The 25,999-nt window shown below is 36.9% G+C and overlaps 1 protein-coding gene across 1 annotated transcript in view; it reads left to right on the top strand.

Moving 5' to 3' along the window:
• LOC141490821 (phospholipid scramblase 4-like) overlaps window positions 1–7,566 on the top strand; it is a 34,379-nt gene extending 26,813 nt beyond the window's left edge. Inside the window, exon 7 of the mRNA XM_074191123.1 lies at window positions 6,591–7,566. Coding sequence (XP_074047224.1) covers window positions 6,591–6,845 — 255 coding nt within the window. The 3' untranslated portion in view covers window positions 6,846–7,566. The remainder of the gene's footprint in view (window positions 1–6,590) is intronic.
• The last annotated feature ends 18,433 nt before the right edge of the window (window positions 7,567–25,999 follow it).

A 25,999-nucleotide genomic window follows, 5' to 3' on the forward strand; every position in this document is an offset into this window, starting at 1 on the left:
CTGTGAATTATTACTCCAATCCATTCAGTGGCTCCTCAAAAACATCCACTTTGTTCAAGACTTTTTCATACTTAATTGTAATGCCATCGATAGATTTGATTCAATAAAAATGTGTTTCCATTTAATAGATGCATTTCTACCAGGATGTAGCATTTTAAAATTTACTTAAATGGGATTATGTAATTTGATTTATTTTCTCAATGGATCTTCACCTTTACATGGAAAATGGGGATAATAATAGCTATACTACGGACCACACAGTGTTGCGGGAAGATCCAATGAGATGATGTAAATAAAACACTCGATTAAAGTCATCTGTTATTATTTTATGACTAAAGCAACATACTTGCCTGCTTTCTTAGTAAAGACCATTTCCCTTTTTTGAAGATAACTGTCTTAACTCAGACAGTTTTCTATAGGACTTCTAGAATAATTCTCGATACTCCGACAAAATTGTCCTCATAGATCCTATGCCCTCTTTAAGAAGTAGAGATTAAGATTTTCAAGGCAATTAATTGTGGTGAAATGGATTGAGTTTAATTGCTTTCATTATCCCTTTTCTTAAAAATTAAAACAAATACTTTTAATGTTTTTCCTCTTTACGTTGCATACTTTTAATCCTAGCCGTTTGGCCTGAAACTTTCCTTACGATCAGGAAAGACAGTTGAGCAACAATATCCCACATTGTAATCCTTCTCATAATGTATAACCTATTCTGTCCTTTGACAGTTCCATGAGTGGAAGTTTGTTCCATCATTTGTCCTCTAGGTCCTTCACTCGTTTTTCATTTATTCAGAATTTAATTTCCTTTTAGTATTCTTTTCATTTGCAGGGTTGTAGTCATCATATATGTGGTTCTCTTTGTTTTGCTTATGTTATTCAGCATCCATTCATACAAATCTCTTATTTCCCCAAATTCCTAATATTACAGCACAATACAATTAAATGACATTCATATGATGCTGTTTATTCATTTTCCAAGCAATAGGCATAGACTCCCCCCCCACACACACATTTTTTTTAACATAAAATGATCTGTTATGAATATTTTGCTGTATGCTGTATCTTTGTTTTTATCTATGATTTTCATTTGGTATTCTATGACCGGTAGTAGGACCATTAAAATAAAGAGTATGGAGTATTTAGTTTCTGTTTCCCCCACCCCACCCAACTCCATTTTTTTGGCAAGACAATTGAGTTTAAGTGACTTGCTTAAGGTCACATAATTACTACATGTCAAATGTTCGAGGGCACATTTGAACTCAGGTCCTCCTGACTCCAGAGGTCTATCCACTGTGGTACCTGACTTCCCCTTTTTCATTTATCCTAAAAGATATCTGGAAGAGTTGATTTGAAATCATTTCAGGGTTCCATAATATACTGAGCAATAAACTTCTCTTCCCCTAGCCCCTCCAATGCTGGCTATTTCCATTTCAATTTTCCTGGAAAGGCATGAAACATCAGAGTTGTTCTAAATTAAATTCTTCTCACTATTAATGATATGAGGCTTATTTTCCTAAGATCATCTATAATTTACAGTTCTTCTTTTGAAAACTGTTCATCTGGTGACAACTAATCTACTGAGCAAATAGCTCATCTTATTTAGAAACTTATTTTTGTTTATTTTTTTTTTTGGCAAGTCAGTCAGAGTTAAGTGATTAACCCAGGACCAAACAGTATCTATCAAGTGTCTGAGGTTAGATTTGAACTCAGGTCTTCCTAACTCCAGGGTTGGTGCTCTAACTACTATATCACCTAGCTGTCCCCAATTAGAAACTTCAAAAAATAATCTACTTTTGAAAGGAAGCTTTTAAAAAAATTTATTTAAAGAAATGGGGTTAAGTGACTTCCCCAAGGTCACATAGCAATTATTAAGTGTCTGAGTCTGGATTTGAACTCAGGTCCTCCTGACTACTCCAGGTCTGGTGCTGTATCTGAAATGAAGCTTTTTTAAAAAGAAGTAATAGTAGAAGAAGGAGGGAGGAGGAGGAGTAAAAATTCTCTGAGCTAGCCAAAACTTTCAAAATGAATTGAGGCTTCAGAAAAATTGATAAAATGGTTAAAAATCTGTATATATGGGAAGTTGATGACTGTTACACTAAGATGTAGGAAATCTAGGTGAGTAGCCAGGATGTGCAAGATCATAAGAATTGAAGGAGTGGATAGATAATTAATAATAGTCAATAGTCATTAATTCATTAAAAAAATATTGCTTAGATTGGAGTCAGGGATCAAAACAGATTCAGACAATTACTACCTCTGTGACACTGGGAAAGTCACTTTACCCTATTTGCTTCATTTTTCTCAACTATAATGGAATTGAAAATGGTCTAGTATGCTAAGAAAACTCTATATAGGTATATTAAAAAATTGTTAGATTGAAAACCCAACATACAAAATAATTTAATACAAACTTCAAAGTTAGGCCATTGTTCCCAGTTTCTACCTTTATAATATATAGTTGACAATAAACTCTAAACTTTGAGACACTTTAGAGAAATAGACAGATTATTGAGTATTGATCCTAATAATTTAGGGAGAAATGGAAGATCTCAGAACCCAGATCAATGCAGTTGCTAGTCTTGACTCCATACAACTAATCTTGAGACATTTCTACTTGCTCCCAAGAGAAACCTGGTAGAAAATGGGCATTGATCGGAGTACACATTGTCACATACGACTCATGTGTTGGATTCTTTACTACTTTATTCTCTTTTCAAGGGAAGTGTGATGGCTCTAGAGAAGAAAGTGTGGCTGGTGACTTTGCTCAGCCTTCCTTCATTAAATTTCATTCACGTACATGTTGTGTCCTAACATCCCTGATGTCATGGTCCACTTTGAGAAGAAAGGATAGACAACAACAACAAGGAAAGGGTATGCAGATAAAGCTGTTGGAAGTGCTAGCAGTATTTTCTTTTAAGAATTAATGGGGTGGAGCGGCTAGGTGGTACAATGGATAGAGCACCGGCTCTGGAGTCAGGAGTTCAAATAGGACCTCAGACACTTAATAATTACCTAGCGTTGTGGCCTTGGGCAAGACACTTAACCCCATTTACCTTGCAAAAACCTAAAAAAATGTGAATGTTGTGTTCATTCAGATTCTGAAGGTTTTGGGGTGGCTAGGTGGCACAGTGGCTAGAGCACAGTCCCTGGAGTCAGGAGGACCTGAGTTCAAATCTGGACTCATAGATTTAATAATTACCTAGCTGTATGGCCTTGGGCAAGCCACTTAATCCCATTGCCTTGCAAAAAAAAAAAAAAAAACCCAAACCTAAAAAAAGAAAAAAAAAATGAATTAATGGGAGGTGGAGCCATGATGGCAGCTAGAAGACAGGAATTCCCAGAAACTCTTCCCCCCAAACCTCCAAAAACCACCTAATTATGACTCTAGCCAAACTTTAGAAGGGCAGAACCCACAAAAAGGCTGAGTAATATAATTTTTCAGTCTAAGACAACTTAGAAGTTCCCGTGGGAAAGGTTCGTTTCACTGGAACCGGGAGTTGGAAAAAAACCACTGAGAGCACAGCCACAGCATGGTACAGCAGGCCGAGGTGCCTAGATCCCTGGGGATGCCTGGGTCCATGGCAGAATGGGCAGTTTCCAGACCTCCTGGCCCAGGGATCACCAGGAACCGCTTGAAGGGGTAGAGACAGAACTTTGCTGCACCAGAGTGAGTGCAGAGCCAGTGCCCGCCTCAGAGCAGCCCTGCAGTGAGAGCTGCGGCAAGAATCAGGGAGCCAGCCTGCACCTCCAGAGAGCAGCCCGAAGATAAGAAGAGGGTTGGAGGACACCGCAGAGGTCTCTCTGCTCTCCCTGGGGCAGGACTTAGCTGTTTGCACGCACTCAAATCCAGGTTGCTGTTTGGAGTCCCATACCACCATAGAGGAGCAGGGGACCCACCTCACAGCTCCAGGGCAGAGGGGAGAGCTTGTGGTCATCCGCAGACCAAAGCACAGGCAACAGAGCAATCAGAGTCTCTCCATAAGACCTTGGAGGAATTAAAAGCCCCCGTGGATAGTCCCCCCAAAAAATCACCGAAGCCTCGGAAGTGCAATAAATCAGTCATAGACTGAGAGGAATGAGTAAACTAAAGAAAAAGAAGAATCTGACCATAGAAAGTTACTTTGGTCCCAAGGAAGATTCAGAAAATGATAAAATCAAAGCTTTTGTACCCAAAACCTCCAAGAGAAATAGAAAATGGGTTCAGGCTATGAATGAGCTCAAAAAAGACTTTGAAAAGCAAAAGGGAGGTAGAGGAAAAGTTGGGAGGAGAAATGAGAGCGATGCACATAAATCATGAAAACCAAATCAGTGGCTTGGGGAAAGAAACACCAAAAAATACTGAAGAAAATAATATATTAAAAACCAGTTTAGGCCAATTGGAAAAAGCAACAAAAAAGACAATTGAGGGGAAGAATGCCTTAAAAAGCAGAACTGGCCAGCTGAAAAAGGAGATAAAATGTTTTCTGAAGAAAATAACTCCTTCAAAATGCATAATGGAATTAAAGGAAGCCAATTACTTTTTAAGAAATCAGGAAGAAATAAAACCATTCCAATATAACCCACAAAAATTAGAAGAGAATGTGAAATATTTCATTGGAAAAACAACAACCTCAAAAACAGATCCAGAAGAGATAATTGAAAAATTTGGGGGTCACTGAATATCATGACCAGGAAAAGAGCCTAGACTTCATTTTTCAAGAAATAATACAGCCAACTTGCCCTGATATCCTAAAAGCAGAGGGTAAAATCTCTCCTGAAAGAGATCCCAAAAGAAAAACTTCCAGAAATATTATAGCCAAATATCAAAACTCCCAAGTCAAAGAGAAAATACTAAAAGTTGCCAGAAAGAAACAATTCAACTCCCATGGCTCTATACTCAGGATTACACAGGATATGGCAGCATCTATATTAAGGGCTCATAGGACTTGGAATATGATATTCTGGAAGGCAAAAGATCTTGGTTTACAACCAAAAACTACCCAACAAAACTGAATATCCTCTTACAGGGGAAAGATGGACTTTCAATGAAACAGAGGACTTTCAAACTTTCCTACTGAAACAAACAAAAGTTTGATCTCCAAGTACAGGACTCATAAATGGGGTGGAAGAGAAAGACTAACTAGGAGGAACTTAATGATATTGAATTGTTTGTATTCCTGCATGGGAAGAAGATACTGATAACTCATGAACTTTCTCATTCATAAGAGTAGTTAGAAGGAGCATATATAGACAAGGCACAGGAAAGAGCTGAATATAATGGTATAATACAGTGAAAATATGGTGACAATGGGTAATAAGGAAAGTACTGGGAGACAGAAAAAGAAAGGGATAAGATATTTCCCATAAGAGTCAAGAAAAAGCTTTTGCAATGGAGTGGAACGGGGAAAGGCAAGGGGGAATGAGTGAGCCTTCATTCTCAGCAGAAATGGCACAGAGAGGAAATAATATACATAGTTAATAGGATATAGAAATCTATCTTACCCTAGAGAAAAATGAGAGGAAAGGTATGGGATAAAGGTTAATGGGGGAGGGAAGGAAAGAGTAGGTGATAGAAGAGAGGGAAGATTGTGGGAGAGGGTACTCAGATACAGCACACTTTTGAGCAGGGACAGAATGAAAGGAGAGAGAAAATAGAATAAATGAGAGTGGGAAGGAATAGAGTGGAGGTACAGCTAGTAATAGCAACTATGGGAAAAATATTGAAGCAACTTTTTTGGTGGATTTATGACAAAGAAGGCAACTCATCCCAGAGACAGAGCCATTGGAATTTGAACAGACTGAAGTACATTTTTTTTCTCTCACTGTTGTTGAGGTTTCTCATTTTTTGGAGGATGGGGGGAGTTATGTTTACTATCACAACAAGATTATTGTAATAATATAAAATAAATAGACCCAAAGAAGTCTTTCCAACCATTCTAAAAAAAATTAAGACAAATTTTATATTTTATCTGTCCAAAAATAAAGATAGAAATTATACTAAAGATTTCTTCAATATTTGGAATTATCACATGAATAAACTTTTTATAGCGATGCAATCAGTAGTTTCTCTGTAACTTGGAGTCTTAGGGAATTGCTTATAATATGGAGAGGCTAGGTATCATTTTCAGAATCTCACAGCCAATATGAGACAGTCTTCCTGACATCTAGGCCAGTTCTCTAATCATTGGATACAAAACAGAGTATTAAACCAAGAGTTGATCCAACCCTCTTACCTTTGCTCACTTAGATCCAAATCCTTCCTTTGACAATAGCTGGGTAATCTTGAACAAAGAATTCAATAACATTGGGTCTAGGTGTCCTCATTTGTAAAACTAGTTAACCTTTAAAGTTCCTTCTAGATCTAGATCTGAATTCCTATGAAGACTCCAATTTACAAGAATCCCGAGGAAAGAACTTCAAAAGGTCAGGAGTTTTGTGATATAAATGTGAGTAAAGGGTTCACTGAGGTATTGTTCAAGTAGCACTTTTTTAAAGTAAACCAATAACATTTTGCTATATGCCTAATATATATTTAAATAGAATTTTTTAGATATTATTTCTTAGAAGACTATGACTTCTCATTACTGGAATACTTTGTTTTTTTAAAGGTAAAATCACTTCATCAACAGACCATGGGGACTATTATTAGGCTGTGGCCTGGTCTTCCAACCAATAACATCACTGCTGATACCTATGAGATTCATTATGAATTAGATGATGTGAAAATGAAAGCATTGATTTTGGGCGCTTGCTTCCTCATTGTAAGTAACTTACTTGTAGGAAATAGTGGATGTCAAGTATTTCTAGCGATATCATTAAGAATGACAAAGACACTTCTTATGATGGCCTCCTTAGTCAATTGACATTCTATTATACATTAAATTATCCAACGTAGTTAAGGATGGATACATGTGTTATGTAGATCAAAGAAGAGAATTCAAATTTTGCCTCAGACATTTATTGAGTATGTGATGCTGGCTGGGCATGTCACATAATCTCCGTCTCAGATGTAAAATAGGGATAACAATCGCTTGTATTTAACAGGGTTATTAGGAGGATATTAGGAGGAATGTTTACTAACCTGAAGGCACTATACAAACGTTGTTAATTATTTATTTAATAATTTAACAAAATATTCTTTTTTTAAAAAATTTTATATTTATTCTCTTTTGTACAAATAATGTTTTTATACATTAATAAAATATTCTTGTTTAAGAGTAAACAGAATACCCCTCCCCCCACAAAATATAGACTTCCTTTAGTGATAAAGTAAAGGGGAGAGAAAAAAAATTAAAATTAAAAAAATAATAGTAATAATTGTAGGTATGGCCAGGTGGCGCAATGAATGGAGCCCCAGCCCTGGAGCCAGGAGCACCTGAGCCCATATCCAGCCCCATACACCCAACAATCACCCAGCCATGTGTCATGCAAGCCACCCCAACCCCAATGCCCTGCAAAAGCCAAAAAAAGAAAAAAAGGAAAAAAGACCCAAAATAAAATAAAACAGTAATAATAGTAGGGGTGGCTGGGTGGTGGACAGAGCATTGGCCCTTGAGCCAAGAGCACCCTGGTCCAATTCCAGCCTCAGACACCCAAAGATCACCCTGCTATGCAACTCCAGGCAGGCCACCCAGCCCCATTTGCCCTCCACCCCCCCCAAATAATAATAATAATAAATGTGCTTCAGTCTTTGTTCCAACACCAAAAATATTCCTAATGTTAACAAGAAAATGGGGGGAATTCTGGAATTCCGAAATTATTTCAGATCACTCAAGTTTCAAGAGGATGGAAAATTAATTTCAGTTAGCTATTCAATATGGTTTCTAGATGAGAATACTAAGGCAGAGGTTACGTGATTTACCTGTGTCCAGGGATGGGTTTGAATTTAGATTTTCTAGAGCCCAGGTCTAGTGCTTATATACTGTACCACCTAGCTGTCTTAAATAAAGAGACAGTTCCGATTTTTAGATGATTTATAAATAAAGGAAACAATAGCCAACACTGAATTATTCCAACAGCAGATTAGAATGATGGCCTGAATGAAATATGATAAAATTATAATATAGAGGAATGAGAATTGGATCTTATGTGAGAGGACATGAGTCTAAATCCTGCTTCTTCCTCTTAAGTTCAATTTAATAACATTTACAAGTGTTTACTATGTCCATGGCACTGTGCTCTAGCTGGAGTTAGAAAGAAAAATAATTGGTACTGTTGGGGGGCGGGGAGTAGCAGGAAAGAAATATGAATAAAGATAAACCCAAAGGAGGTGTTGGAGTGATGGTACTTTGGTACACAACTTTAGCCAATGAAAGGAATGTTCAGTATTCCAGTGATCAAGTTTTATCCAGATCCCTTAATTAAGTCGAGAGTTAAAATATCAAGTGCTCCTAGTCACAGTTTTAACATTAATTCCCTTTGAACGAAACTGTGAACAAAGATGGAATTTCATTGGCATTCTCCTGCTGAGTCTTTGACTAGCTCAGAAAATAAATTTGTCTTGTTTTGTTTTGGGCTTTTTGTGGTTTTTGGATTTTTTTGCAAGGAAATGGGGTTAAATGACTTGTCTAAGATCACATGACTCCAGGGCCAGTGCTCTATACACTGCACCACCTAGCTGCCCCCCAGAAAATAAGTTTGTATTATTAATTTCAGAATCAGCTGTTCAATTTGTATCTATAATATCTCACTAATATAAATAAGTAACAGGGATTGGTCATGTGAATTACTGATATGATATCTCAAAAAATTCGAGTTTAGGATTGGAAAAGTTGTTGCAATTATCTTGTCTAACACTCCCTGGTGTGTAGGAATTTTCTCTATTATTTTCCCAAAGTATAATCTTCCAGTCATTGATAATTTAAAAATATCATTATAAGTTATTCATAAAAATTTGATTTTTTTAACTTTTAGGATTTATAAAGTATTTTCTTTGTAACAGGACTCAGAAACTGTTAGTGCAAGCATAATTATCTCCACTTTATAAATTAAGAAACTGAGGCTCTGAAAGATTAACTACTTGACTATAATGAAACCACTAAAAAATGTGTTTGAGGTGATACTCAAACCCAGAACTTCTGAGCTTCTATCTATTGCACTATATTGCCTATCAACAGATTCACTGCTTAACTGTACCAATTCTTAGGAGTCCACTATTTGTCAAGGCAACACAGTCCATTTGTGGATAATTTTAATTGTTTACAATCCTTTTAAATATTGAACTAAAATGTGTTTCCTGATAATTCACCCATTTTTCTGCCTTAATTTGAAAAAGAATAAATTCAATCAATTTTTAGCATAACATTTCAAATTCTTAAACAGTAACTATGTTCCCCATTTGAGCTTTCTCTTCAGCAGTAAACTCCCCAATTTAAATATGAAAAGATTTTCATACACTTCATTTTCTTCCCAGGGTTATGCTTATAACTTCCATTGGGCCCTCTTGTTCAGATATCTGCTGTGAGCATCACCACTGCCTAATGGAATCAGAATTGCCTTTTAAGTCAACCTGGTCCAAATAATATTTGTAAATTCAAGGCTAAAAAACAGCCTATTCATAGCCAAAGTGATGGTGAGTCATTGAGCTCATCACAGCCCCCAAGTACCTTTGCCTGGTCCTCTAAACAACTTCTCTCTCTCTTCCCAATGGGCAGAGATGGGGCAGCCAAAAAAGAAGCATTGCTTATCTCATGTTCTCTATTTTAGTCTCTGTTCTTACCTGTGCCTCTCCACCTGGATTTATTGATATAAAAACTAAGTGTTACTTTACTGCCCCCATTTTTACATGACTCCATCCTAGGTTCTTTTTCCATCAGTTATCTTGTTCTGTAGGACCTGCATCAATTGAAATTTTCAGGAATGTTTTTTCACATATCTTTCTTTTCCATTTCCTAGAAATACTTCAGGTGAAAATGACTTTCAAATATAAGGGTTTCATTTCCTCCACAATTGATGGTGAAGATACTAAGTATTCATAATCTTCAATAGATTTTCTAGTTTATGCCAAGATGTTTAATTGAATTCATTATTTTTTTAATTCTAGGACTTCATGTATTTTGAAGAAAGAAAACAGAGAAAATCCAATAATAGGTCAAGTAATTTTTAAAATACCATTTTTAACGAAATCTTCTTAAAACAAATTTAGAAAATTGAACTCCTCATGCAAACAGTTCTTAATATTGTACAAGTGATTTTTCAATTTTCCATTTCCTTTTATTACTGGCTGTCCTATCTTTAATGGGTCAAATTGGAGCTGCATCTACTACCAGAAGGACTGATTTGGAAATGCTTCTCCTAGAGGATCCATTTATATGAATTTTAATATATAAGTATATTTCTGTCATAGTATGACAGTATTTGGAAAGGTTTCACGCTGAAGATGTATATGAATGAATGAAAGTAAATGTCCAAGAAGTCAGCTATAGCAAGAAACCATTGCTTTCCATACCCTATGGAAAGGAATGAATGAATCAACAAGTATTGATTCAGTATCTACTAAGTGATGTCTACTCTGCTGGGTTCAATTTGAAAAGGTGGTACTTTTTTAAACATCATAAAACAGAATCTCTTAGCCTAGGTTCTATTTTGTGAAACAAGTTTCTCAACATAAAACACAGAAAACAATTGATACGGAAGCAGTTAATAACATGCTCAACTCCAATACAGACAATTGGAAAAAAAATAAAGGATATCTATCTATATGGCCATAATTGTGTGGAATGGGACTCAGGTCCAAAATAAATAAGACATACACATAATGATAACATGAGACAGAATGAGATTATTGTCATAAGGGAGAATAATAAACAAAATGCGAGGGAGCCTCAGAGGAATACTAATAATAGCAGTACTACTACTATTCATAATATTAACTCAAGTAGGCTAGCTATATTTAATGAATTGAGAGATGACAAATTCTCCAACACCAAAAAAGACCTCAATAAATCCTTAAGAAAGCAATCAATGAATTTTACTGGAACTAGGCTATTATTTCAGACTTAATGAATTAGTGTTTTATAATTCCAATATTGAATTCTTATAGTAGCATATAGATAAATTTCTTTAGAGGGATGAACAAGAAAGAAGCATTTGGACAACTTTTTCTTATTTGATGAGAACCTGGGAAGAAATTGGTTTGGGCCTTGGTTCAGTGCTTCCTGCTAATTACAGTGCTATTCTACTAGCCAGTGTATGAGCTCAGACTAATTTCTCAGATGTGGAACTAATAGAAGACAATTTGAAAAAGAGCAAAACAGACTACAAATACATGATTATTGTGAATCCAACTTGGCAGATGTATTTTTCAAGTAACAACAAATCATCAAAGGTTAAATAGTTACTGTTTACTATATATGTTTTGACACCAATCTGACTGAAGGCAACATGTTTCATTAGTAGTGTCTTCTACTGACAGAAACATTTAGAAAAGGGTTTTTTGGGGAGAGAATGAGTTCTTCATTGAATGGAAAATTTGTGAATTCTTGAAATTACACTTAAAGCTCCATTTTAAATGGAGAACATTTTAGGCTGAAAGGTGATTTTTCAAAATATCTCTATACATTCATTTTCTCTTCTTAAAACAAATATTTTGTTATCCAATTATCCAGTTATCCAATCAATTATCCAATATACATTTAATTTATCATCTATATAATGGCCTTCAAAATTATTTGGGGCATCTTTTTTCCTAATTAGAATATATTTACCCTAAATAACAAAATAACCAAATATTTAATTAAAAATTGTTCATGTTTTCTTTTCCTACAGGATCTTAAAAGGCAAGGCAAGAGAGTTATCATTAGTTATTTACACTACCATCCTGTCTCCTATTTTGGGGATCAGTACCCTATTAAAGATTTTAATTTTGTTCTTTCCCATCCAAAGCTCATTCTTCCTGGTAGAAAAAAAAAGAAGTATAATAAGTGTAAATAGTTTTGTTTTCTCTATGCTGCTAATTATCACCTCCTTTACCTAGAGCAATGAGATTTTTTTATTTTTGTTCCTCCTTCCTTCAATATCTAAAAAAATATTATTTTAAGCTTTTTCCAATAACTTCAACTGATTCTTAATTTTTTTTTTATTTTTACAAGGCAATGGGATTAATTGACTTGCCCCAAAATCACACAGCTAGGTTATTATTAAGTTTCTGAGCCAAGATTTGAGAACTCAGGTCCTCCTGACTCTAGGGCCAGTACACTGTCCACTGTGCCACCTAGCTGCCCTCAGCTGATTTTTAATTTAATTTAATTGAATAGATTATAAAAGGGGGGGGTCACTTTTACCCTCAGTGTTCTTCTTATTTTTACCAGGCATCCTTTGTCCACTCTTGGTGAGAATTACAATTTCTCCTTATTGTTCTCTCCATTTTTTGGTGGGTGAAATTATAATTAAGTCAAGTGAAGAAATTATTGGTAGTTCTGTTTTTGGAAGCAAGAGAACTCCTGAAGATATTGGGAAAGAGGAAACTTTCAGGATCAGAGACCCCCATTTACTACTGTGCTAGGATGCATTTCCTGAATTCATCCAGATTGTCTATAATGAACTCCAATGATAGTACCCATCTTATTATAAATTATAATGATATTTATTCAAATGCCTTTCACTATGATCTCTGGATTCCCTCACACGAATGTACCTTCTTAATATTAATATAATGCTATTCTATCTCACCTCCTTTTTAAATATTTTCTTTCCCCTAGGGGGAGGCTAGGTAGCACAGTGGATAGAGCACCAACCCTGGAGTGAGGAGTACCTAAGTTCAAATCCAGCCTCAGACACTTAATAATTACCTAGCTGTGTGACCTTGGGCAAGCCACTTAACTCCATTTGCCTTGCAAAACCTAAAAAAAAAATTAAGCCCCCAGAACAATATTCCACTATTAGTTTTCTTCCCATGAGTTCTCAGGGATATCTAATGATATCATGGAGGAGTATCTCCAAAGACTTGGTGTGTGGTTTTCAGCCTCAGTAGCTTATAGGGAAAAAAGAAAACTACTGTGTAAATGATTCAGTTCATATTTTAAGCTATTAAGGCTTAAAATTATTCAAGTAATTTAAGCACATTCCATATAAAAAGTATGTGTGTCATATCCCTTCTAAATTCCTTGCATATAATTCTGAGGAATAGCAGCATCTAGTTGTTGGAAAATGAACTTTTAGGTGATCGAGCATTCTTGATAAGAGAACTCTGAAGGACTTGGAGGTGCATTAGGTGGGACTTGACTGGGTACCCTAATAGAGGAAACAAACCACTAGCATCTGAAACACAATAAGCAGTGCCATAGGCAAGAGGTAAACCAAGGACCAGACCCCAATCCCAGCACAAAAAGTTTGGGACTGTGGCCCCTTTGTAAAGGTAAAAGTGGAAAACAAGCAAAAGAGGAAAGGGAGAAGGGAAGAGGAATGGAAGAAATGAGAATAGATTGAAAGAGGCAGAAATGAGAAGCAAAATATTGGTGAGGAAAGATAAGGGGAGAGGAGCCAGAAAAGTACAAAGAAAGGAAGATAAGATGGAGGGAAATAAAAGGATTTTAATGTTAACTGTGAATGTGAATGGGATGAAGTCTCCCCCAAAATGGGAGGATAGCAGAATGGATTTAAAACCAGAATCCTACAATATGTTGTTTACAAGCAACACATTTAAAGCACAGAGATATACACAAAGTAAATATAAAAGGCTGGATCAAAATATATTACACTTCAACTTTAAGTTAAAAAAAAAGTAGAGGTAGCAAACCTGGTCTCAGACAAAGCAAAAGCAAAACTGGACCTGATTTAAAGAAATAAGGAAGTACAAAGTCATTGTAAGGCTAGGATTAAATAGATGTTTTGTGAAACTCCTTATAGTGCCTGTCAATTGAGGAATGGCTGAACAAACTGTGATATATGAGTGTTATAAAGTATCATTGTTTTGTAAGAAATCTTGAGCAGTCCTAATTTCAGAAAAGGCTTGAAAGACTTGCATTATTTGATACTGAGTGAAGTGAGAAGAAACAAGAGAACATTATAGACATTAATAGCAACATTGTGAGATTATCGACTATGATGGAAGCAGGTTCTCTCAGCAGTTCCGTAATCAAGGATATTCCTGAGCGACTTATTAAGGAAAATACCGTTCACCTCCAGAGAAGAAACTTATGGATTTTGATAATAGAGGGAAGCATCCTATATTAACTTTTTTAAAACTTGTTTTTATTTTCTTTCTCATAGTTTTTTCCCTTACTTCTAATTCTTCTTTCATAACATGACTACTGTGGAAATATATGAAACATGATTATACATGTACAACTTATATGAGATTGTTTGCTGCCATAGGGAAGAAGGAAGGGAGGGAGGATGGTAGACAAATGTGGAATCAAAAACTTGCCAAAGGATGAATGTTGAAAATGATGTTGGATGTAACTGGAAAATAAATATTTTTTTTAAAAAAAGAAGCCTGATTAAGTAATAGATATTCATTTAGATTATCAGCTCTTAACCACTTAATCACTGAATTTAGGAGATCTGTGAATGTATATGGGAAGCAATTACATATTTATTTTCATTCACCTGTAGTAGAAATTTCCCTAAATTATTTACACATTTTATTCTGATAAGAAACCTGTAAGTTTCATCTGCCAAAAGAGCTCTCAATACATGCAAGCATGATGAATTCCTAAGATATTATAGAATGTCCATTTATTGATTGTCTCCAATTTGTCTTTCATTTATAATAGCTTGTTTAGACAGAGTTGTTGACATGTTGGGTCACAGGCATACACAAACACACACACACACACACACACACACAAACACACACACACACACACCCATACCCATACCCATACCCTACAACTGTTTTACGGAGTTAGGTAGCTGCTTGGGGCTACTGAAGACTTGGTAGCCTCTCAGACTCATGGTTTGATAGGTATGCCAGCTAAATTAATTCAAATGTGGAATGTAATAGGCTGAGAGTATGGCACAGTTTCCCATGGCACTTTCCCATAATAAATCACCTGTACTCTTCCCCCTGGGTTGATAATGGTCAACTACCACTCTGTTTTTAATTCATTTCTTCAGTTAGGGGCAGCTAGGTGGAACAGTGGATAGAGCACAGGAAGATAGGAGTTCAAATTTAGCCTCAGTGTCTTGATGCCAACTACCTGTGTGACTTTGGGCAAGTCACTTAAACCTGATTTTCCCACATCCAGGGCATCTCCAGTGATCCTGATTTATATCTGGTCACTGGACCCAGATGGCTCTGGAGGAGAAAGTGAGGCTGGTAACAACAGCCTCCCTTGCACTAAAATCCAATTCTTGTGCTTGTCATGGCATCACCTCCCTGATGTCGTGGTCTTCTTTGAAAATGAAAGGGGCGGTTAGGTGGCACAGTGGATAAAGCACTGGCCCTGGAGTCAGGAGTACCTGGGTTCAAATCCAGTCTCAGACTCTTACTAACTACCTAGCTTTGTGGTCTTGGGCAAGCCACTTAACCCTGTTTACTTTGCAAAAAAATGAAGGACAAAACTAAAAAATAAACCATTTGTTCAGCTGGTTTTGACATCATCCAGTTCTCTTATCACTTAATTCTCATCTCTCCAGAGCCTGCCAAAATCCAGATAGACTGTGTCTATGACATCTCTTTAATTTATGTGTCTAAACAATTCTATCAAAAAGGAAAAGGAAGTTGATGATAATCATGTTTGTGCTTGATTCTTCAAGAAGACCAAGACATCAGGGATGTGTGTCATGACATGCAAGTGAATGGGATTTGAGTGACGAAGGGTTTCCTCCAGTCATCCGAGTCTAGTGACTAGATATGAATCAGGACAACTGAAGATATAACTAGATGCAAGACAATCATGGTTAAGTGACTTGGCAAAGGTCATCTGGCTAGCAAATGTCTGAGACTGGGTTTGAACTCAGATCCTCTTAACTTTATGGCCAATGCTTTACCTGCTGTACCATCTAGCAACCAGGTGGCACAGTGGATAAAACCCTGGCCCTAGAGTTCAAATCTATTATCAAGTCACTTAACTCCAATTGCTTCTCCCTCACCCTAAATTCAGTATATTCATAAAACTCCTTAGAGATCCTTTACTTTTCTTAAAGGAAATTAAATTTGTATTGATGAACCCATCTTCACCATCACAACATTCTTCCTAAATGAACTAGAAACTGAAGCCCTATAGCTTGCCTTTTGGAGAACAGAGCTAACCTTTACCTCTTTCCAGTCCTAGAGTATCTCTTCCACTCTTCAAGATTTGAAGAGAGTGGTTACACATGTGATTCAGCAATCACATCAGTAAATTCTTTCCGTTGACATAAATCTAATGACTTGACCTTGTTAAGGGCAACTAGATGCTTTTAAAATTTTTCATCGCTTTACCCACCTCTTAAATTTCACTTCCCTTGTGGATCATTATTATTCTTCACCGTTTGCAAATCTCTCTCCTTGGTAGAGAAATATAAGCAAAAAAAAAAAGGACTTTTATAATTCTGAATCTGTTATCATCCTCTTTTTTACTACAATTGCCAGTTTTCTATCCCTTTCCTATTATTGGTCTTGCTTTGAAATAATTGTTTTAAAAGTCCCCTTTTATTTTCCTTAGTCATTACAAGTTCAGTATGAGCCAACAGGATGATACCAAATTCAATAAAGCTAATGCAAATTTGACCATGTTAATAGAAATAGTGTCAAACCTAAATGAGATAATAATTCCAGTATATCTGATAATTGTCAAATCACATTTGAAGTACTTTTTTTCTTTTACTTCTGGGTTCCACATTTTAAAGGAACATTGAGAAATGAGGGTGAGGAATCATTAGATTTAGTTTCTCATACTATAAGGCTAATGAAGTAAGAATGTATTGCCAGACCTCAGTTTCTCCCTGAAAATGAGGGATGTAGAAAATTCTGTGAATCTGATTCTGAGAAGCCAGGTGCTGAGTGATCTGAAAAGTATATCACATGATGTATCAATAAAGGAATTGGGGCATTTAGCCCAGAATAATGAACACTAATATAGACTATACTATTCCTTAAGATAAGTGTTGTTTTTCCTTAGTTCTCCAAGAGCACCCTAATATCAGGGAGGTGATGCAATAGCATGTACAGGAATTGTATTTGAATGAAAGTATGCTCTGTTCAGTCACCAGCTTCACATTCTCCTCCGGAGACATCTGGGTCCAGTCAGAACAACTGGAGATGAATCTGGGTGAGAGTCAGTCTGGATTAAGTGACTTGCTCAGGGTCATACAATTAGTGCCTGAGCTCACATTTGAACTCAGATCCTCCTGATTCCAGGGATGGTGCTTTATTCACTACTTCACCTATCTTCCCTCATTCCTTAAAACATGTCATTGTTGAAGCAGGATCTCTAGAATGGGATGATGAAAGGACCTGAAGACATGCTATAAAATGATTAGTTATTAGAACAGAGAATGTTTGGCAAAAGAAGAAACAGTTTAGAGGTGATATAATAGGTACCTTCACATATTTGAAAAGCTGAATCAAGGAGAAAAAGGAACAATTGGTAAAGATTTCTGAGAAGTTTAATATAAGTAAATCTTACTAATCCAATTAATTCCTGTGATTTGTGGTACCCTTATTTCTAGTATGAGAGCTGAAAAAAGAAAGACCTTGCCTTGTCAGCCTCATTTGGCAACATTGCCTCTCCATACATATCAATGAATGATAGTAAAGGGGTCTTGGGCATTGATTTGAAGGTTACAAATAAATTTTAGACAGCAGTTGAATTCAGAAATAAGGAACCTATGAGTCATGAGGAGTGACTGTAACTGTTGTACTTCGTATTCAAAGAGAATCAAAATGATATCACTATGTCAGGTTCAATGTGATTAAGTAGAAAAAATATGAGATCAAGTCTCTTCCACAAATTGGACACACATTCTTCATAAGAACACTTAGAAAGAAGATGCCCATCTCACATTTCTTTTGAGCTATTGAATCTGCCTTGTTCAAAGAACAATAACACAATCTTGGTGTAGCTATGCCATGCTGGATTCATTGTTTTCCATGTATCTCAATAGAATCAAAGTTCTTCAGAGATCTTAAGAGTGTCCTTTGAACACTTCTGACCTCCCAGAAAGTTCTTGTCTTTTGTGTGTTCTCCTTAAAAATCATCTTTTAGGCAAATATATATTTGACATTCAAACAATGTGGCCAACCCATCAAATGGCACTCTCTGTGATATAATTTGAATGTTTGACAGACAGTTCAGTTCAAGTGTTTGGTACCTTATCTTTCCAGGTGAACTTCAGAATCTTCCTAAGACAATTTAAATGCAAATAATTCCATTTCTTGTCTTGGTGATGGTATACTGTTTAGGTTTCATAGATAAACAAGATCAGCACATTGGATCTGTAGACCTTTAGATTGGTAGACAGCCTAATATTTCCTCTACCAGTCTTTCCTTCAGAGGCTCCAAACATTGAACTAGGTGACAATGAATATGTCAACATCCTCATCTATGTGCACATCCCCGGAAAGAACATTCAAGATAAGATAATTTATTCATAGAATTCAAATTTTCTCCATAGGCTTTAACTTATGATTCCATGTATAGATGGTATGGCTTTGGCTTGTAGGAAATCTGTTTTTTTTAATGACAGCTGTCTGGTCAAAATAAACACAAATAATAAACAATCAATTCATAGTCTGTTGGATTCATACCAGTCGAGTCTCAGTCCCAGAGAGTGCATAGCGTGCACTATCATCTCTGAACAGAAAGTCCCACATCAACTCTCCCTCCACTTTAGTCTTGGCTAATAGCCCTTTCAAGTCAAATAATTGACAATTCATAGGGTAGTTATCCTTGATTCCACTTTCATCCTTGTTGAAGGTGTCAGGTAATATTGAAAATATTTATGCTATAAAACATGGGGGTAAGCACAGAACTCTGCTTCAGTTCATTGGTGTCTGAAAAAGCACAAGAGTCCATTGTCCAGAATCCATGTAAGCAAGCTATTAAAGATATACAATACTAATTAGTTGAGTAATCAAATTTTGCCATGATCTTTCATAAGCCCTCATGACTGATAAAGTATCAAAGGTCTGGCCAAGATTGATAAACATTATGTACACACTTATCATCTGCTGCTGGCATTACTCCTACAGTTGCTAGGCAGCAAACAACATACTGACTGTTCCCTAGCCCTTTCTGAAGCCACATGTGCCCTTTGGTATATGACCATCTTCCAAATGAAAGATCAGCTCAGTAAAGAAGACTCTGGCAAGAATCTTGTTGGCAATGACTAAGAGAGAAACTCTTTTCCACCACCTCTACCTACCAAGATTACCACAAGACTACCTAGTTCCTTTTCCTTTATAGAGATGAACAACAGAGGCATACTCAGACTCCCGGGGGATAGCCTCCTGTGGCCATATAATTGAAATGATTTGGCAGATTTTATATGAGCAATAGACCCCCACCTTATAAATCTCATCTATAATAAAATCATTACCACATATTTTGCCACAGGAGAAAACCCTAATGGCATTCTAAACTGCATTACCTGATAGTTTGACTAGAGAGAGATTGACTTCAATTTGAGGTAAAAGGATAATGGTGTCAACATGGGTTGATGGTAGTTTATGGAGAATATAATGGAAGTGCTAAGTCCATCTCTCCAAAATCATGTACTTATCATTAATGTGACTCCATCAGTATGAGCAGTTGAGCTGCACACTAGATGTTTGATCCATAAATAGTTTTCAAGACATCATAAAAGTCTTTTGCATTGTTCCTATAAATGTGAAAGTGAATTTCATCTGCCTTCTTCCTGAGACAAGAATCCTACATCTCTCTAAAGATGATTACACTTTACTTTTGATGGAGCTAAGTGCTACCTCTCTAGAGATGGAAAAGCTATTTGGCTGGTAAACCTTCAGCAGTTTTTATTATTCATGTAGTAAGTTCTGAATTTCCCCATCATTTTCAGCAACCAAGTCTGAGATTTGCAAGCATTCTGACCCAGATGAACCAATGTTTTAGACAAAATATGGGCAAGGGGAGAGAAAGAAAAACTGAGAGATTTTTCCTAAGTGAGTGGCTGAGTCAAGATAATTAAAGCATACTTTAAAGTATTAAGACTAATGATTGTCCCTAAATATTGTCATGAGGAGCAGTAGCAATTGCTGGTGGATGGGGGAGGGGAAAAAAGTGTTTTTTAAGTTACCAAAGCAAAAGGTCAAGGTAACTGGAGACAATGAAAGGGAACCATTTGAACTTTATTCACCATCTAATGGTTAGAAAGGGACATTACAGCTAACTGAAAAGTGGAGAATAGCACAGGAAACAGAGCAGAACAAGCCAAACAACACCTGTGCTTACATTTCAAATATTTTAAATATATGCATATATTTACTTATTTCTTTTATTACAGTCTTTTGTTTTTACATTACCTAACTCTACCTCCATATTTTTCCCTCTCCATTCCCAGAGAGCCATCACTTATAATAAAGTTTTCTTAAGAAAAGAGAAGAAATTAATAAAATTGATTAGTATATATAAAAAGCTAACCTTATATAAACATATTTTACTGTCATGTATTCTCTCCCCTACCTCTGATAAGAAGGGAGATGTCTTTTCATCCATTGTTCTGGAGCCAAGTTTATTCTTTGTGATATTTTGTGATATTCCTTTTCAAATGATTATCTTTATGTTTTCTTTGATTAGATTAAATGTATGTGACTGCTGTCTTTCTGTATGTTAAGAGAGACAGTACCTAGTCACACAAAGATTCTTTAATGATAAATTTACACATTTCAAAGGGCAAGTATTTTTGGAGGGGTTGGCAAGGCAAATGGGGTTAAGTGGCTTGCTCAAGGCCACACAGCTAGGTAATTATTAAGTGTCTGAGACCGGATTTAAACTCAGGTATTACTGCCTCCAGGGCCAGTGCTCTATCCACTGTGCCAACTAGCTTCCCCCTCTGTTCACATATCACAATGCAGATAATTGAACTGTGAGGCATTGAGAGAGTGGTTAAGGTAGCAGGGCAACAGATGAGGAGAGAGCAGAGCCTGCAAGCCTCCATTTAAGGAGTGTAGCAGCAGGATGCTTTGTTCTTGTATTTCGTTTTTTTGAAATGCAAATAATCAATATTTGCTCTTTGTTGTAACTAAGAAAGCTTTTTCTTTCACATGGACCTTGGAATCTTCCATTTATAACTTTGATTCTATGAGGAGCTGTTCTAAAGAGTTGGTTTTAAAATAAATAGTCAGGGCGGCTAGGTGGCGTAGTGGATAAAGCACTGGCCTTGGAGTCAGGAGTACCTGGGTTCAAATCCGGTCTCAGACACTTAATAATTACCTAGCTGTGTGGCCTTGGCAAGCCACTTAACCCAATTTGCCTTGAAAAAAACTAAAAAAATAACAAATAAAATAGTCAATTCTGATTAGCATAGTTGGAGATACTGGTAAGCTAGATGGATAAGCTGGACAGGGTCCAGATGATGACAGCCAGGATAGCAACAGGCCTTGAGTCTGGGCAGCAATAGAGAAGAGAAGACTTGGGACAGATATGGAGGGACTCTCAGGGACTGTAGATGTCTGTGGAAGAGAGGTAGATTGATTCTGGTTGGCCCTAGAGGCCAGAACTAGGTACTGTAGAGGCAAACTCAGGTTTCCCAATAATTAGAGATGTCCAAAAAGTGTCATTGTTCCCTTCCTTGGGAAAACTTTGAGCAGAGGCCAAATGACCATTTATTGGGGATGTCTCTCTCATCTCTCCATACTGTAATTCTGTGGTTGCATCCCATTTTTAAGTTCGAGAATGCCCCAATAGGGCTTAGTATCCTTTTGGCATTTGAGGTGTGACCTTATTTAATATTTCTGGTTTTGTCCTCTATGCTTTCTCTCTTTGAAGTTGGAATGAACCTTGAGTTCAATTATAGTCACTAAATATATTTAAAAAAAAAAACAGGTTTTTGAAGAATTGCCAAAAATTCAAGAAAACATGCTGTGTTAAAAATTGTGTTAGTTCAGCATGTACCCCGTCGATGAGCACCTTTGGTGGAAATTGGAGCTTTTTGGCCATGGGCCCCAAGGCTGCCTTTGAGCAGGTGTCCTTGCCCTTTTCTGTCTCATCCTTGTTTTCATTTTTAAAGAATGACCATGAAGACCTGCTACTTTGGGCACTCTGAGCAGACCTCCCAAGAGTAGTATCAGTACATCGACTGTGGAAGAAACACCACCTACCACATGGGCCAGTCGGTATCTGAATGTACTGCAGCCACCCCAGTAGGTGCTGCAAGGATGTGGCTCCACAGCCCCCAGTACTCGCTTTCCAAGACGCACTGTGTCCCCACCATGAGCAGACCACGAGTCACACTCCTGTCTTAGGGGTACAGTTAAAACTATGTAGGCCTGCTCATGCTGAAACTTTCCTTCTATTGTGGTGGTATATTTATAATAACAGTTGACTTTAACATGGCATTCTAGGATTTACCAGACACTTTACATAGATATTATTTATGTCCTCCCAACAACTCTGTGTGGCAATGACTGTAGGATCTGTTCATTCCCATTTCGCAGAGGAGGAAACTGAGTCTCCAAGACATTGGTGACTGTGCACAGTCCTAGCTAATAAGGATGGGTATTAGTATTATGAGTCCACGTCCTTTCTGCCTTCCAGGGACTCATTGCCTGTTTCTACCAGAAACTTCCATGTGAAAAGTTTAGTAGTGAAACTGAGGCTCCAACTCTAGGACAGCCAAGCTTTTAACTTGGGAGCAATATTATGGAGACCTTTATTTCTGAACATTTTTAAATTGAAATGTCTCATCACAAATCAGTGTAAGGTTGCAATCCTTCCATTTAAAATATTCTCATCAGGAAACTGGGGGTGGTGACATCTGTTGTTACACAGAGGTATCTCCAAAAACCCTCGATGGGGATCGAAAGGAACTAGTGCAGTTTGGCTAGGCCAGCCCCCTCAACCAAGAGATCCAAGGTCATCTTGGGAGAAGTGATTGCTGAGGCAGGATTTGAACCCAGGTCTTCTGGGCCAGCACATTTTTCATTCCTGAATTGGAGATGTGAAACATTCAGTTTTTAGCTTCTCCTATATCATATTATGTCAAGCTGATTGATGCTTTGACATGTTTTTAAGCTGAAATAATTTCTGCAAAATTCATAGTCTAAAGTTATGTGTGATCCCTAGGAGAAATAATCAGGTTCATCAGTGTCTATTCCCATTTTTAGATGAGATTTTGCAAGATTTGTGTGATCTGCAGGCATCAATACAATCAGTAATTGACTGAATCGGGCTATAAATAATGGAGCCAGAGTTTTATTAGATGTATCAGTGAAGAACTAAGTCTGTGGTGATACAGATTCAAGACCTTTTTTGTTTCTCTGCCGTTGAGTGCCTGGGAAATGTGGATAATGTGGAAAAGAGAGAAAACAAGCTCTGCTCTTGCATGTGCTTCAGTCACATATCATAGAGGAAGACCTTAGAAAAATCATCGCTTCTCTATCTCAAGGGCATCTGGGATCTATTGTACAACAGACAAAATGTCACTGGGTAAGGCTGCATTAAAGAATGTTACATATAATTAAACAATTGGAATCAGGAAAATAATAGTTTTTATTGCTTATTATTTTGAATTTAATAGACATCAAGATGCACACAAGTATTTCAATATACAAGGAAAAGAAAAAGATGATTACATGTGAATTTCTATTTTCATGTTCTCATTCTTTTTTAAATGATATTTTATTTTTCCAATTACATGTTATGAAAGGTTTTCAACATTCATCCACATGCATATACATATTTTTAAGTTTCATGATTTTCTTCTGCCCTCCCTCCCCACTCCCCTTCCCTCAGTGATGAGCAGCCATGTGAATATTGTACATACATATTTATGTTTAAATGTTTACAAATTAGTCATTTTCAGTATGAGGAATTAGGACTAAGAGAAAAGAAGTAATTCCATGAGACAGGAAAGAAATATGTAAGAGAAATTTTTAAAAAGTGAATGTAGTGGGGCGATTAGGTGGCATAGTAGACAGAGCACCGGTCCTGAAGTCAGGAGGACCTGAGTTCAAATTCGACCTCAGATGCTCACTTAATAATTACCTAGCTGTGTGGCCTTGGGCAAGCCACTTAACCCCATTGCCTTGCAAAAAAAAAATGTATGTAGTGAATGCTCATTCAGATTCTGTAGGGTTTTGGTTTTTGTTTTTGTTTTTTTCCTCTGGATGTGGATAGCATTGTCCATAACAGGTCTCCCCGTGTTGTTCCTAGATCTCTGAACAGCTGAGAGGAGGAGGAGTGTCTTTCAGTTACCAAAGCAGAAGATAAAGGTAACTAGAAACAAAGAAAAGGAACTATTTCAATTTATTCACCATCTAATGGTTAGAAAGGGACATTACAGCTAACTGACAAGTGGAGAATAGCACAGGAATCAGAGAGAGGTTGATCAACTCACAATGGTGTTGATGTGTACATTGTTCTCTTGGTTCTACTGCCTTCACTCAGCATCAGTTCCTATAATTCATTCCATGCTTCTCTAGAGTCTGACCATTCAGGGTTTCTTATAGAACAATAGTATTCCATAACAAGGGAAATGTAGAAATTAAGATTTTAAAATATGAATCTAAGAAATATTATTGCCCCATATGTCTAGGCCTACTTGCAAGTATTCTACTCAGTTCCCAAAGTTTACAATTGACCTCAAACACATGTAACTGGGAGGGGGGGGTTAACTCTAGATCATTTCATCAGACTCATTAATAAAGATAATGATGATTTGAGACAGCATTCATTTAAAAGTGATGGCATTGACACAAGATCTTGGGAAAGTGAAACTTTCTTCTTCCTTTTTGTTTTGAGGAGAAAAACTGTCCCCCCCCTCAAAATATCTATCATATCTCCAAAGAGACATTGGGGTAATTCCCTTTGAGTGCCATTGGGAATTCTCTCTTCTGAGTTGATGTTTGTACTGCTTTCTTGAAGAAGACCATGACATCAGGGAGATGGAGCTATGACAAGTAAGTGAATTGGGTTTGAGTGAGGGGGTGTTGTGCTAAGTCACCAACCTCACTTTCTCCTCCAGAATCTTCTGGGTCCAGGGACAAGATATGAATCAGAATGACTGGAAATGGACTGGGGTGTGAGGCAATTGGGATTAAGTGACTTGCCCAAAGTCACATAGCTCTAAGTGTTGAGTGTTAGAGGCAAGATTTGAACTCAGGTCCTCCTGATTCCAGGACTGGCACTCCATCCATTGCATCACTTAGCTGCACTGAGATCCTCCCAAAGGAAAACCTTATTTATTCTGTGTATCAATTGTTAAATTCTAATCTGTGTCATTTTTCTGATTTCTCTTTGCTATGTGCTTGAATAAATAGGTTTATTCACTATTTATTATTTTTGATGGTCTATCCAATAGCTAGTATTGGGTATGAAGGCACCAAGCCTTTGGACTTACATAAGCTGAATCCCTTCCATTTTTATTGGATAATGACCAGAGAAGCAGCTGGAATCTAAAGTGGAATGGAAAGACCCTATCCCCAGGGGGACTGGGGCTCCTTGGCAAGGGCAACTACCTGAGGGCCTCTCAGTTCCTTTAGGTCATTAATAAGCTAAATAATTCCTCCTGGGACAAAAGTTAATAATGATTAATGCTAAAATATGGGTTTTTTCTTCTGGTTTTAGAAGCATCTTGTTTATACATTTCAGCAATGTCACAAATTACTTTTTCCCATAAATACAAATGTGCTCTGGAGATTACAGGCCTATGTTGTTAAATAACTTGTATGTAGTTGGCAATTCTCAGAACTGCAAATAGGAAGTTCCCAGAATTGCATTCTTTTAGTCCTTCTTCCTTTCCAAAATATTCAGGATGGAGCATCACCCAAGTTCCTCACCGAAAGAGTCCAAACCACTCCTTTCCTCTTCTGGCACTTGAGAGACCGAGGCTAAACTGTACTCCTCTGATTTTATCAGAGAGTGTTCTGCTCTTCTCCTGGACTGCCCAGAGAGCAGAATCCCGGGATTTAAAGGTT

Source organism: Macrotis lagotis, chromosome 6 (assembly GCF_037893015.1).
Source record: "Macrotis lagotis isolate mMagLag1 chromosome 6, bilby.v1.9.chrom.fasta, whole genome shotgun sequence".
Classification (NCBI taxonomy): Eukaryota; Metazoa; Chordata; class Mammalia; order Peramelemorphia; family Peramelidae; genus Macrotis; species Macrotis lagotis.